This window comes from Ovis aries, chromosome 3 (genome assembly GCF_016772045.2).
Source record: "Ovis aries strain OAR_USU_Benz2616 breed Rambouillet chromosome 3, ARS-UI_Ramb_v3.0, whole genome shotgun sequence".
Classification (NCBI taxonomy): Eukaryota; Metazoa; Chordata; class Mammalia; order Artiodactyla; family Bovidae; genus Ovis; species Ovis aries.
The window spans coordinates 209423004-209437096 of NC_056056.1; the positions used below are offsets into that span (position 1 = coordinate 209423004).

The 14093-nt window shown below is 56.1% G+C and overlaps 1 protein-coding gene and 1 non-coding gene across 5 annotated transcripts; one reads left to right on the top strand and one right to left on the bottom strand.

Moving 5' to 3' along the window:
• Positions 1-612: 612 nt before the first annotated feature.
• USP5 (ubiquitin specific peptidase 5) lies at positions 613-14046 on the bottom strand. Of its 4 annotated transcripts, none has more exons than XM_060414230.1 (20): positions 13860-14046; positions 11034-11159; positions 10708-10774; positions 10346-10479; positions 10053-10198; positions 9598-9782; positions 9040-9134; positions 8072-8265; positions 7283-7354; positions 6945-7017; positions 6672-6797; positions 5663-5816; positions 5176-5350; positions 4465-4553; positions 3567-3689; positions 2848-2991; positions 2612-2757; positions 2247-2400; positions 1909-1993; positions 613-1286 (listed from the first exon to the last, which is right to left on the bottom strand). In XM_060414230.1, exons 1-20 carry the CDS (start codon positions 13968-13970, stop codon positions 1193-1195), a joined length of 2493 nt encoding a protein of 830 aa, XP_060270213.1. In that variant the 5' UTR covers positions 13971-14046; the 3' UTR covers positions 613-1192. The 4 variants fall into 4 exon arrangements, with proteins under 4 accessions (XP_060270213.1, XP_027823738.2, XP_004006973.3 ...); XM_027967937.3 differs by having other exon boundaries at positions 3498-3689; XM_004006924.5 differs by having other exon boundaries at positions 6930-7017.
• On the top strand, positions 6084-6156 carry TRNAG-CCC (transfer RNA glycine (anticodon CCC)). Its single transcript has one exon. It is a non-coding gene; the product is annotated as a tRNA-Gly (tRNA).
• Positions 14047-14093: the final 47 nt, after the last annotated feature.

The window sequence follows — 14093 nt, forward strand, 5'->3', positions numbered from 1 at the left end:
TCCAAGGCTTGGCCTCAGAGCCGTGAGGGGCATCTTTCCAACTCCGGGAGAAGGAACCCCCCCCTGCCCCCATCGGAGCGGCCACATCCCTGACTGCTGAGCAGGCACCTTTGACCTACCCAGGGCCGGCCCAGCCCCACAGTTAACTGGGCAAGTAACAGGGTTCACAGGCGGAGGGACGACCCACGTGGGCTGGACACCGCGCAGCGACTAAAGAGGCAGTTCAGAGGTCTGCCTTGCCCCTAGGAGTACCTCACTTTTTGCTCCAGCGGCCAGGGCCAGACAAGGGACTGCAAGGCCTGGTGCCCAGGGCTCCCCACTGGGCACCTGGGGACACTCGAGAAGAACCCACTTGGGCCCCCTCTCACGTGGCCCTCCTCCATGTCCCTGCATCTGACAGCCCCCACCCCTCAGGCTCCCCCTCCTGCCCCTGTGAGCACCTCACTCAGCCCCCAATTTCCCAAGAGCAGTAAAAAGTATAGAACTGCCTACCAGGGGGGCAGGCAGGGGGCGCAGAGTGGCATGGAGGAGCAGGGCCCGCAGTTCTCAAAACCTGACCCTCCTGCTAACCCAGGAAAGACAGTCTCCCCCGAGATATCAAACAGGACACGCTTGAGCCACTGTACTTTTATTCACATCCTGTATTTTGGCATTTTCCAGAGTAGGACAGGGAGAGACAGGGTGGGGCAAAGACTGAGGCGGGAGGGCGAGGGGGGCTGGCTCCCATTTCCCTCACATCCCTCCTGGCCCCGCCACACGGGGAGCACACACAAAGGGGCAGGGGAGGCACAGAAACCCCCTTGGTGGAGGAGGCGGCACAAAGCTACACCCACGCCACACACACACACACACACACGCCCACCCACACCCACGCACACACACGAACAAGCCCGCTCCACACCGGGCAGGCGGGATCACAGAGAAGCAGAGCACTGTGGGGTCAAGGGCAGGGAAGCAACAGTCTCCTCACAGACAGGCGGCCGGCCCCTCCAGCCCCCTCCGACTCCATTCCCAAGGTCTCCCCGGAGCCCCCCCACCCCACGCTTTGCCTAGCCATTCTCTCCTGGCCTCTAGCTTCTTCCCTGCTGCTGGGGACGAAAAGAAAAGGGGTACCGAGCAGGGAGGCGTCCATCCCTCAGCCCCGTTCCTCATGCTGGGCAGTCTGTCCCCGGGGCGCCCTCAGGGCAGGCTCTTAGCTGGCCACTCTCTGATAGAAGTAGATGTAGCCTAGGTCCTTGGGCGGTTTCTCAGAGGCACACACTTTCTGGTCGTTGTAGATCACCCACCTGGGGAAGGGGGTGGGGAAAAGGGTGAACGACCCAGGCATCCTCTAGTGTGTCTCTCTGATGTGGTCCCTGGACTCGACCCTGGTGGTTCGGGGGCAAAGGCTCGCAACCTTCTCTGCCTGGGCCCCCAAACTCAGCCCAGCTGCCTCCTATCTGAAGGGAGTGTCCCATCTCACAGGGTTGTTTCTACTCTGTGTCTTCGGACCCCTGTGCTATCTTTACAGCCCACCCCCACCTACTCCTTTAAGGCAGAGGTCAGCAAGCTTTGTCAAGGCCAGACAGGAACTATTTCAGGTTTGCAGGCCACCTGGTCTATGCAACTATGCAGCTATGCAATTTGCCTGCAGCAGCATGAAAATAGCCACAGATGATACATAAATGAATGTGGCCATGGTCGTTAAAACTATTTATAAAAGTGAGTGGCCCAATTCAGCCCTGGAGCCCTAATTTGCCCATCTCTGCCCCTCAGGCTTTCCATAAATTTCTGGGGAATTGTGGCCTGCACCAGGCAGTCCCTTATGTTCCCTCCCACACCCCAGGAATATTCTAGGGTCTTCGAGGATGCCCCTACCCATTCCCCCCACTCCCTCCCCCATTCAGAAGGCACGTGCTGGCCCCTCACCTGCCTTCCTTCTTGATGTGGCAGACGTAGTGACCACACATGGTCGAGGTGCCCATGTGACTAATGAAGGCAAAGAGCTGATACTCTAGGGAAGGGGAGAGAGGGCAGAGCAGACAGTGAGGGAGCGGGATGTGTCCAGCAGCTCATGACCAGGGTGGGATTTCAGGGATGGCAGACAGGCAGGGCCCAAGTCTATCTCAGCCTCCCAGGACCCCGGCTTCAGGAGTCACGTCCATGGAAAGAAACTTCTGACTCTGTACCCTCCTGAGAGAAGCAGAGCCGCCTGGCAGTGAAGACCTAGTGGAGCAGACTGGCTAGATTCTCCCCGCGACACTCACTTCCAGGACCATCCCGGACTTTAGGTCCCACTGGTATGGACTCGGAGATGGAGTCGGCAGCCGAGCGGCCCTCCGAGATGTCCATGGCAGCTTCTGCGTCCAGGTCGTCAATGTGACTGAAGATCCAGTCCACAGCCCGTTCCAAACTGTTGTTCTTGGGGAGGAGGGAAGTGTTACTTTTTTAAAAAGCAAGGTCAGGGTTGAGAAACCCCAGCGAAGGCCTCTGCTCCTTCATCACAGCCACTCAAGGGTGGAGCCCGACTGGCCAAACCACAGGGGGAGTCCTCACTTGCTCCTGAGGGGTGGAACCTCACTCCCGCCCCCATCTTCCCAGAGGACCCGTCCTCAGCTGGGGGCGCCCATACCGTGGCCCGCAGGGCTTTCAGGGCCTGGTCCCGGGAGAAGCCCATGGAGACGATGGTGGTCACACAGTCCTCCGGTGGGGGGTCAGCGGCTGCACTCGTGGAGCCGGGCCCGCTGGAGCCAGGCAGGATGAGGGGGTTTGCAAAATCTGGGGATGGAAGGGGTTCAAGTGTTTGGGGGAGATGCTGGCCCTGCCCACCACCCCACTCCCCGGCTCCAGCTCCCCAGCCCTGCCTACCCGGGTCGTCCATGTGCGACATGACCCAGTTCATGGCGGCCTCGGCCCCGCTGTTGCCAGTGTAGTAGACAGCTTTGCGGCAGGCATCCATGGGAAAGCCCATCTCCACTAGCTGGATGATGACCGACTCATCCAGCATGGGCGCTGTGGGGGAGAAGCATGGGCACAGGGGCCTGACTCCTTGGGCCACTCCCTGCCCCTCCCCCAGAGCCTTCCCCAGCTCTCTCCCAACCACAGGTTCCATGCGTTTTTTCCTCCACAGCCTGGCACCTTATTCCAGAACTAAAATGGCAACACAGCCTCATGTGGGGCCAGCACTATCCTCAAGGTCTATAGAACCAAGGCCAGGGGCGCCCCAGGGAGCCCCTTCCCTGTTCTTTCTCCCACAACAGGCTGTTTCCAGAGTATGAGCCCCCGCCCCCGCCCCTAGGCCACGAGGTTACACCCACAGAGGCAATTAGCCAGCGCTGCTCCACCCATACAGAGAACAGTTGGCTGGGGTGCTCTCTCAGTCCTCACGTCCATCAAGAGGGCAGAGACAATTTGAAAGGGAGGACAGAAGGAGCACAAAGGACAGGGTCAAGGGGTGGCAGGCAGAGAAGACCCCCATCAGCAAGGGAAAGAGACAGGCAGGAAGAAGAGTCACTAACATGTTGGAGAGGAGAAGTGAGGGGAGCAGAAGGAGTCTTCGTCTTCGTTGCCATAGAAACCAAGGCTACCTTTGGGCTCATCCGGAGTGACCAGGGGTGGGGCAATGTCGGGCAGCTCCTCCTCTCCAGGCTGCAGCCCTGTGCCCCTCAGCTGGGAGATATCTAGCTCCTCGGGCATCTCGATGGACACGTCTAGAAAGTGTACGGCAGGACAAAGTTCACCTCGGCAGATCCCCGAGGCCCTCCTAGGAAGAGCACTCTGGGAATCTCAGGCCCCTGCCCTCATCTTGCTCTGTAATAAGATGATGTGCAGAGCAGGACCCATCACAGTGTGATAAAAATAACCACAGGCTGGGTGGGGGGTGGGTGGGCAAGTGAACAGGATTCCAGTCTTAGATCTACCACTAATGAGCCACGAGCCAGAGAGGGGTCTCTGACTATGCCACCGAACGATTCTATACTTCCATGGGACTCAACTTCTCTAGGAAATGAAGCTAGTTCTGGGGTTGGCAAAGTTGTCAGGGGCCTGTGAGACCCGTGAAAACAAACTATTTCAAGATTATCAGAATGAAAACATCTTACCAACTGTATAAAACTATGAAAACCACTTTTGCTTGTGTAAGTCATAACTATAAAATCAAAGAAGTCTTAAACATCAATGTCCTACTGTATAGCACAGCACACTGTACTCAATATCCTATGATAAATCATAACAAAAAATTTAAAAAGGAATATATATGTATTTAATATAACTGAATAGCTTTGCTCTATAGCAGTAATTAACACCATGTTGTAAGTCAATGATACTTCAATTAAAAAACGTAGTTAAAATTTTTTTTTAAATCAAAGTCTTAATAATGTTTCCCCTTTCAGAGGAAAGCTGAAGAAGCACTAGTTTACATGTCAAGGCCCCTTCTTTTTCTAGCATTTTCTGCGTAACCTCCCTTGCTCGTCCCGGCAACCATACCCAGTTTCTTGGGCACCCAGTCCAAGCCAAAGGTGAACTTCTTGATCTGGATGACCAGGTAGTCAGGGAATGAGGCAAATCGTGTGGTCCTAGAGAAGAGAGAATGGCCTGGTACCCAGAGAAGCTGTCCTGAAAGCCCCACCCGGGTCCAGCCTCATAGGTAGAAGAACTAACCACACTAAAGATAATTTCATATTCCTTTCCTGCCCTGGACAGGCATCAAGAGTGTCTGCAGACGAACAGTAGCAGAAGGTAGGAAGTAGGGGAATGGGGGTTCTTAGGGGCAGGAGCAGCAAAGGGGCAGGTGGCTGAAATCTCGGAGACCAAAGCACTTTCTCAGATCTCAAGTTTACGCCAGTGACGGGTGAGCAAAAAGTAAGACTATGTGCTAAAAATCTCAGTTCTGTCCACCACTGTTCCTAAGTGCCCATGCTCTGCCAGCCCTGGGGAAGTGAGCAGACAGAGGCTTCCTGAAAAGTGACCCCATCCACCCCAAGAGAGGAAAAAGACTGGCAGGGGCAGGTCAAGGTAACATGTAGCAGTTATCCAAGTCCACTCCTGCCAGGCCCTCTCGGTTCCCCTCAGGCCCCAGGTTACCTGCCTCAGCTGATGGAAGCCTGAGTTCTGACCACAAAGGGATGAGAGGATGCAAAAGAGGCTGACAGCATCTCGGGGAGGACCCTGACGGAGGCCGGGACCCATAGGACTTACTTGACAGCGACTGACTTGGCCTGCAGGGCTGTGCTCCAGAAGTCGTCCACCTGCTCGGGGGCGCTGTAGGCCTCCAGGCAGGAGCTGAAGGGCACCTGGGCCCGAACCAGCTCAGGCAGAGGCAGCTTCTCCTCTTCAGCTTGCCGCTTCTTCTCCTCATACTCTAGAAGCTCCTCTGGTGACAGAAGCAAGTGGGTGGACCCTTCAGAGGGGCCGAGCCACATCCCCGCTCATCCCTGGCCTACTGCCTCTGAGTCCACGGCTATCTCAGCTCCTCTGCTTCCCCAAACCCACCAGACACACGTCTGCCTGTAACCTGGCCTCTTTCTCAGCACGGCTCAGCTGACCAGCTGTGCGCAAGGTTAATCCCACACCCTGGCCTGGTTGGTAAGCAGGGATACTGTGGGCTCTGCTCCTGAAAGGCACCCAAGCCCCATCGCTGCCAGGCTTCAGACCCCAGGCCCCGGGAGGGTAGCAGAGCACCCACCTTTGTTCATGGCCGCATCCATGGGCACGGGCAGCTGCATAATGTAGTCCACTCGCTGGGTGTACTTCACCTTCTCTGTGGCCAGGCACTTGATCTTTTCCTCCACCAGGAAGCGGAACACTTCGTTAGGATTTTCAGAGCTCCGGCAATTCCTCTATGGGGAAGAGGCAGGGTGGGGAGGTCTGGACAGCCAAGCACTGGGGTGGGGGCCTACAAGAGTCACTGGGGAGTCAGGGAGAGAAGGGAGTGGAAGGGAGAGGGGCACAAAGAGGTGCAGGGATGGGAGACCAGAGCAGAAACCTTCCCTCATCAACCCGCCAGTTCCGGCCCATCCTGGCACTGCAGGACTGCGTGGGAAAGTGCCTGTACTTTCTTTTTTGAATGTGGACCTCCTTTTGAAAAAAAGTCTTTATTGGGGACTTCCCTGGTGGTCCAGTGGCTAAGACTCAGCATTCCCAATGCAGGGGGCCCAGGTTCGATCCCTGGCTGGGGAACTGGATACCACTTGTGGAAACGAATAAGAGTTCACATGCCACAATGAAAGATCAAAGATCCCCTGTGCTGCAACTAAGACCAGCACAGCCAAGTCAATAAATATTAAAAAAGAAAAAAGGTATTTATTGAATTTGTTACAGTATTGCTTGTTTCTGGTTTCTTGGCCTGGAGGATCCTAGGTTCCCAACCAGGGATTGATACTGCACCCGCCTGTGCTGGAAGGCGAAGTCTCAACCACTGAACCACCAGGGAAGTCCCCTGTACTTTCTTTCTAAGCACTAAGCACTCGCCTATCATTTTCTTTGGGAGCATCCTTCATCAGGCTGTATGCATAACAAGTGTCCTCAAGTGCAAACGCCACTCTCAGGAAAGGCTCAGTGCTTGGGGTCACTGGGGTGGGGCTGGGCTGGGGCTGACAGAGGAGGAGGAACAGGTGAGCAGCGGGAAGAAGGGAGTGAACTGAAGTGCAGGTAGACAGGAGGAGAATGAATACCCCCACCTTCCCTGTCCTCACCTCCACCATGTTGATAAGGTGCAGGAAGAACTCTTGGGCATCCTGCTGCCGGTTGGTGGAGAACTCGGGGTGACCCTTGCCAATGAGGGCCTTGAACATCCGAGGGGCAATGCCATCTTGGACTTCCTAGGCAGAGTTGGGGCAGCCATTCAGCCGGGGCCCGAGAGGCCACCAAGTGGCCTTCTTTAGACGCCTCCCACATGGATCTCAGTTTCCCCACCATTCCACAGCCTGAGAAGGATGGAGGTCCAGACCCACCTTCTGCTCCATTACCTGCTCCCCATCACCCGACTCTGGTGCTGGCTTGGAATACTCCCCCGAGAGCAGGCCGTGGCCCAGCTTGGCCCTGTGTCATCACCCAAGAGAACCATTTAGCTTCCGTCTGACACCACCAATCTAGCCCTTACCTCCCCAACTTGACCCCTGCTCAAACCCCCTTAGACAACTCTCTTAAATGTGAACCACCTTAGATTCCATGGGAACCCAACTCAAGGCAGACAGCATGCTTGCAAGATAGCAACTGGAAAGTGTCTAGCTGGCCAGAGGCTACACTGTTGCTCACTTCAGGGGGTCATGGAAGAGAAAGAGGGCACACAGGCCCGGCTACGTACACCTGGGTGCTGAAGTCCTGGGTGGGGTCCGTTGGGGCGTTCTGGAAGATCTTTTCCAGCTTATCCACGTACCTGAGCCAAGGGAAGGATCACTGAAGGGGCTGCGGCCAGGCCCAGAGGAAAAGGGAAGGGAGCATTCATCTACCAGTTCAGGGAACAGGTCCCTCCAAAGTGGGGAGACATGTGTTTGACACTTGGGGTCCACGTCTTTCCAGCAATTCACCTTCCCTCCCCTTCCCAAACAGGTGAGCATGCAGGGTACACAAGCCTCTGCCCCAAGACGGAGCTACAGGATGGTAGAAGACACTCAGGAGGATAAATACAGTTCATGTTCTTTGAATAGAACGTGTCGATATGTTCTAAATTTTCACGTGTGTCTCAGGCCTTCCTATTTAGACAGGATGCTCACTTCCCTAACCCTAACTTGCCTTTCTTCTGTCTCCATGTCCCAGCCCTCCCCTCTCCCCCATCAGGTGCTCATCTGATGTCACTGGCCCAAAATAAAGAGTACCTGTTGGCCCTTGAGTACATCAGGAGGCCTGGAAGAGCCCTGGGACTGAGCATCTGGCCCCACCAGTGGTCTCATGTATAAGCAGCTTTACAACCTACTCCTCATCAGGTACCAAGAACCAAGACTGAGCTAGAACAGAGGTCCTGAGGGCACCAGAGGTGGGCGCCCGGGGGCTGGCCACTGGGAGAGAGCTGGGGGTCAGGGCACAGAGCCAGGGGGCCAGCTGTGGAGAGAGGGCCTGGGGGCGGGGGCTGGCAGTGGGGTGAGGGAGGACTCACTTCCTCTGGAAGTCGGGGATGCTGAAGAGCACCTGGACCACCGAGTTGAGGTAGCAGCTGTTGCCCAGGTTGCGGATGCCGGTGTAGCCGGGCCCGGACAGCGGCTTGAGCGGCACCGCCGACTCCTGGATCAGCTCCCACTCGCCGACACGCTGGTTCATGTCTATCTCCAGCTCCGTCATCGTCTTGTCCGTCTGCATGGGAGGAGGCACTTCAGACCTGCGTCTTTTTTTCATTTTAATTTGGCTGCGCCAGGTCTTACCTGAGGCATGTGGAAGCTACTTTCCTGACCAGGGATTGAACCCAGGCCCTCTGCACTGGAAGCACGGGCTTTTAGCCACTGGACCACCAGGGAAGCCCCAGACCCGTGTCTTTTATGTTCTAAAACATAGTCTAGGATGAGAGCCAGCTGGAGAGAGCCTGGAACGTGCTGAATTATGAACCTGGACGTGGGAGGCCCATTGGGCATCCTTCAGTGCAAGTTCCGGAAGGCCACAGGCAACCGTCCAGGGGCCCATCAGGCAGCAGGCCTCCACCCACAAGAGGGGATGAAATGAACATGACATCCCCTAGCTGAAGGGTTCCTCCACCCTGAAGCCACCCCTTCTCACTCAGATCCCCACCCCAGCATCACTTCCTTGGTCCCTGCTAGACACTCTGCGCACAGTCTGTGGTCACTCCCTGACCTGCACAACCACACAGTGGACGCCTGCGTCTCATCTGGTAGAAGCTGACAAGCCAAGGACCACCTCTGCCTCATTCAGAGGGACCAGAACACAGTAGGCGCTCAGTAACAGTTGCTGACGATGAAATGATTCTACAAGGCTTTTCACAGGCAGCCCACGAACCCTGGGAACTGGGGTCACCGTGGCATCTCCCTCCACCTTGCCGCCTCAGCCTCCGCCTTGGGTAAGGAGGGAGGGCCTGACGGGCAGGGACGAGAGAACCTGAGCGGAGGGCGGTCTCACCTTCTGCATCTTCAGCATGTCAATACCAAAGTGGGACAGGTGCTCGGCCAGGTTGGGATCCAGGACCATGTCATCCTCGTCATACGAGTACACGTCTAGTGTGGGAGGCAGGAGCAGAGTCGGGGGAGGGCAGTTCAGGCCCCACCCGACCACCGAGCTCACCCCCTGCCCCGAGAGCCTTGGTGGGACAGCTGGACGAGCCCAGAGGGCAACGCTCTTGGCTCCCTCAAGCATCAGTGAGGCCTCGAGCCCTTCTTGGATTGGCTGTCAGAGAAGATGCAGTCAACAGGGCGAGGGCTGGAACTGGTTGTGTCTCCACCCAGCAGGAGGAGGTTCGAGAGTGAAGTGAATTTGAAGAAGACTTACTCTCTTCCTTACAAGAGAATGATGGTCACTACTAGGAAGGGGACTGGGGTTTGGGGGGCTATCTGAAAGTTCTGTTTCATCTACAATATTTTCATTGTTTATCAGGAGACTGGACTCATGTCTTGTTTGTGTCATGTGAAATGAGTAGTGGTTCAGACCCAGTGATGTCCACGTGGAGGGGGCGGGGTGTACCAGCTCCGTCAGGGGTGATGGTGCCCAGCTTGACGGCCAGCGGGTAGCCCGTCTCCCGGAAGTGCTCCACCGCATGGTTGTTGCCCCCGCTGCCGTCGAAGTAGCGCCGGCCACACAGGATGGAGCCGTCCGTGAGGTTGAGCCACAGGTTCTCCCGCATGTCGCACTTGGAGCACTTCCAGCCACTGACCCCAGGGAAGAAAACGAGCCGAGTACCGGTCAGCAGTTTATGGGAGCGGTGGGTGGACAGACGGGGCTCTGCAGCTTCCCCGCTGGTCCGAGGCCTCTCTTATCTCCTCTCCTTGGGACATCCCCTCGCCGAGTCCAGCTCCCCATGAGTCTCCCTCCTTATTCTGTTCCTGAGCCTCTCTCCCTCGACTCCCAGGAGGGTGACCGCTCGCTCCTGCTCTGCGGGTCACACCCCAAAGTGGAGGGGGGCGCAGGGCAGGCCTTACCAGGGAGGGATCCGAGCAGGGTTGTCCAGCTGCTTGAGGCTGAAGGCATGCTTAGACACCTGCCGCACTTCCCCATCCCAGGCCTGCACCTCCTGCTTGCGGGAGGCCGAGTCAGCCGACAGGAGGGCCTCCACCGCACTGGTCACCTGGGGGAAGCAGAGGGTCAGAGGCAGGACCCAATTCCCAGCCCCACCCGCCCCTTGGTCTTCAGCTTTCCTGGAACTTGCCCACCACACTGCTGCTCTGACCCCGCCTGCCCCAGAATCTTCGGTAGGGCGGGAAGGTGTTTATACCCGATCTCTGACAATGTCGGGCAGTCCCCCCAGCCCATCCCGGGCTATTTCCAGGTAATCCGGCAGAATGACGATCTTTACATCCTCATCGTATTCAAACTTCTCCTCGTTGAGGTCAAACCCGCCTTCGACACCTGGTGAGACAAGAAAGGAGCTGGGGTGGGGGGGGTGGGGTAATGGGGAAGGGAGTGCGAGTAGGATGACCACTGCAGGTGGACCCCCCTCCTCTGATACAGTGCTTCACCTTGCCCCCCAGGGTCCCAGGGCCACTGACCAGGCCCCTCCTTTGGGGGTTTTCCTAGCACCTCTGAGAGCAGGAAAGACCAGCTCAGGGAAGAGAACAGGATGTCAGTGACGCTCACCGATGGCCAGTCGGGTGGGTTTCTTGCGGGGAGGATCTCCAGTGCCTGTGGTCGCATCTTCCTCTTTCTACAGTGAGGCAGGAAGGGCACAATCAGCCCCAGCACCAGGGAAGGGACAAACGGACAATGGATGGATGGGGATGGAGTGGGTTAATCTCAGAAGAGAAAGGAGCTAAAAAAAAAAAAATCACACCTGCTGAGTTTTAATGGCCCCAGAAAAAGCAGGTGGGGGGCGGAAATGAGGCCCCTGGGAGGTCAGGACAGGACAGACAGATTCAACCTGGTGGCCCAGCAGGATGAGCCTGAGCGCAGCAGGTCTTGCCTACCGGGCGCCGAGTCCGCCGGAGGTGGAGGTAGACGCGCTGGCCAGTCTTGTTAAAATGTCTCTCCACATATTGTTTTCCAAAGCCCAGGAATGTGTTCATGCAGATGTAGAGGCCACCCTCAGACTCCTGCAGGACAAGAGGCAGGGGCAGAAACACAGGCAGGATGAAGCTTGGCCAGGGGTTAGAAATGGGTGGCTTCCGGAAACAAGGTCTGTCCTCAAGCACTGTGTGGCCTCTGGCAAGTCACCTATTAGCCTTTCAGGACCTGGTACATGGCTGAGAGTCTCCCCATCCTCCTGTGACTTTGGCAACGGGCAACAAGGACACCAGGGCTGAGCAGTGCCTGTCAGTCACCACTCCTCTTCCTTCTTTGAAGCCCTCCAGTCAATGCAAAGAACTCCCCTGATCTCCTTCCTGGATTGAGATCCAGAGTGAGTCAGGATCAACTACTACAGACCTGGGAAGAACTCCATGTCAGACACCGAACCTAAACCAGCAACACCATGACCAACCCCACCTGAGCACCAAGATTCAGCAAACCTTCCAGACTGGAGGAGAAGACATACTAGCATCTGAACATGACATCTAACCCCTGGGCTTGCCAGCAAGATCAGACCTTTCCTTTACCTCATTCTAACCAGGTGATCAAACTCTGGCCCACATTGGTTTCATCTCCTTTTTCCTGCTAAAGCCTGGCTCCAAGGAACTCATGTGCTGCTTGGGGCTCACAGCTGAACCAGGACCCCATCTGGCAAGGACATGAAGCCCAGCCTTCTCCAGCCACCACCTGGATGCCTCCTCCACCTTGTCCCCCCTCCTGCCCCCAATAACCAAATCTCCAAGAAATCCCATCAACCTCCAACTTCAAAGCCATTTCCCTTCTGGAACAATCTAGCAACACTTTCTGAGACAGCTAAAATACATAGCCCAGGAAGAAACCAGGGAAAAGACAAGTGTCCACTGTAAATCACAGCAGAGGAGGGGACATGGGCTTTCCCCAACATGAGCGAGTCTACTAGTGCCCTTGTGAAGAGGGTGCTGGAGAAGCGGGAGGAGGAAACTGGAGACAACAGTCTTCTCTCAGATCCAAGCAACAAGGCATCTTCTTTCTGGAATTAAAGCCTCAGTGGCCTTGAAAAATTCTCTGCTGGGAATTAAAAATAGGGCAGTTCTCCATCCCATAGATCGCTCTGTACCACTCCTGAGAACTGTGCGGGTTACAAAATTTATGAATAGAGCGTTTCTCATCAGGGAAGTCACATAAACTCTTTCTACCATGAACCCAATTTAAAGATAATCAAATATGCCGGAAGTTGGTTAGCAAAGTCAACCAATGGAGACCTCTTGACAGGGAAGAGAGAAGAAAAGTGTAATGAGATCAAACCCCCTTTTGGATTATTCAAACCATTACTAAGGAGAGAGACAGGAGTATAGAAAGGGAGACTTCTACCATCTGTTGATAATTAAGGAAAAAAACCCTTTTCTTCCTGAGAAAGACAGCACTTCACCATCCACACACTTGATAAACTGGGAGGCCTCTGGGAGCTCTGCAGTGATTAAACTCCTCTGTTGCCAATAAAAGATGCTGATTCCATCAAGGACTGGGAACCCCAGAGTTCTACTCTGAGCAGCTGTCCTCTTTACATTCTGCCAAAGCCAGACTTCAGAGAAGCAGCATGGTTGTCTGAGGCCCAGATCAAAGCCTAGCAAACCAAGCAACCCACAAATCACAGTGATGACCCTGAAATGGGCCTTAGATCACCCTGCTATACTCAGCACTGGCGATGCGTTAATGAAGCCTTTCCACTCTGACTTGCAGTTTTCCCAGCCATGAGCTGGTCTGGCTGAACACCCTGGGCAGGGCCCACAGCGGTTTGAGGGAGGGGTGGTGAGGGGGGCGGATCCCAGCCAGGCTGCTGCCCTCAGTTCAGGCTCTGGCCTGGCTGGAGGCTTGTGTCTGCCTGACGGTGTCACAGGAAGGCAGAACTGCAGGAAGGGAGGTACCGGGTGGAGCCTGCCAAACGTGAAGCACGGTGTGGGTGGTGGCTTTGTCTAACTAGTCAGGAGTGGGAGTGGGATGGGAAAGAAGCCTTAGTGTCCCCCACGAAAGAAACCATCTCTCTGGGAATACTTTCCAAAGGTTTCCCTCTGCTCTCTCTGATGGACGGGAGAAAGAAAGGGGGCTGCGGCCATGATTCACCTCAAAGGAGAAACGACTACAGCTTTCCTCTCCTCTTCCCCCCACCCCCTCCCCATGACCCACCTCCCCGCCCCCTGACCATATTAACCATGGGTGGAGGCTCTATAACTCAGTCTTTCTCAGAAACAGCCTTCTTCAAGGCCACTTCCAGGCTACTAGGCGCCTGGGAACTGCAGTCCCCACCCTACTACCCCCAACCCGGGCTCCGATCAGCGGTGGGTGGGGGGGGGGGGGCGCCCCATCCCTCCCACACGAGACTACAAAACCCGGAGAGCCATGCGCGACAGGCAAGGCCAACTCCCAGGCTTTCGCAGGGGTCCACGTGGGAGATGTAGTCCGGCAACTAGGTGGAGCCTCTAGCTTAGAACGTCAATGAGGGGAGTGAGCGACTACAATCCCCACAGTACTCCACGAGACGAGGAGCGGGTGGGGCAGGCGCGATGGCTTTCGGGAGTGGTAGTCAGTCGACAGCTCGCGCGAATTCAAAGCAACGGCAGGAGTAGCGTGGAAGACTACAAGTCCCATGGTGCACCGCAGGGAGGCGGTGGCCCAAGCTTTGCAGGCCCCGGCAGAATGACCAGGGAGATGGAAGTCGTGCTCGCTGCGGGCGTGGGGAATGGGCTTACCGGTGTGTCGAAGGAGAAGGCGCACTCGTCTTTGTGGACCCGGTCTCCAGCCTTGGGGACCCGGATCGTCGGTAATACTGACAGCAGCGCCTCTTCACTCAGCTCCGCCATGACACCGGCACCAGCTCCTCCACACACAGCGGTTCTCACCGCTTCTAGTCCCCCCCTACCCTTCCGTCCAATGAGCACCACTCGTTAGGTGCATGCGCCGAAGGGAAGACGCGCGAGAATGGC

What these genes read in the sequence shown, in the direction of transcription:
- USP5 (XM_027967936.3), bottom strand. Translation starts at nt 13,970, where the DNA reads ATGGCGGAGCTGAGTGAAGAGGCGCTGCTGTCAGTATTACCGACGATC. An exon ending in CCTTCTCCTTCGACACACCG is followed by an intron (nt 11,160 to 13,859) that starts GTAAGCCCATTC and finishes CTTGTCCTGCAG; the next exon opens with GAGTCTGAGGGTGGCCTCTA. An exon ending in ACCCACCCGACTGGCCATCG is followed by an intron (nt 10,480 to 10,707) that starts GTGAGCGTCACT and finishes TTGTCTCACCAG; the next exon opens with GTGTCGAAGGCGGGTTTGAC.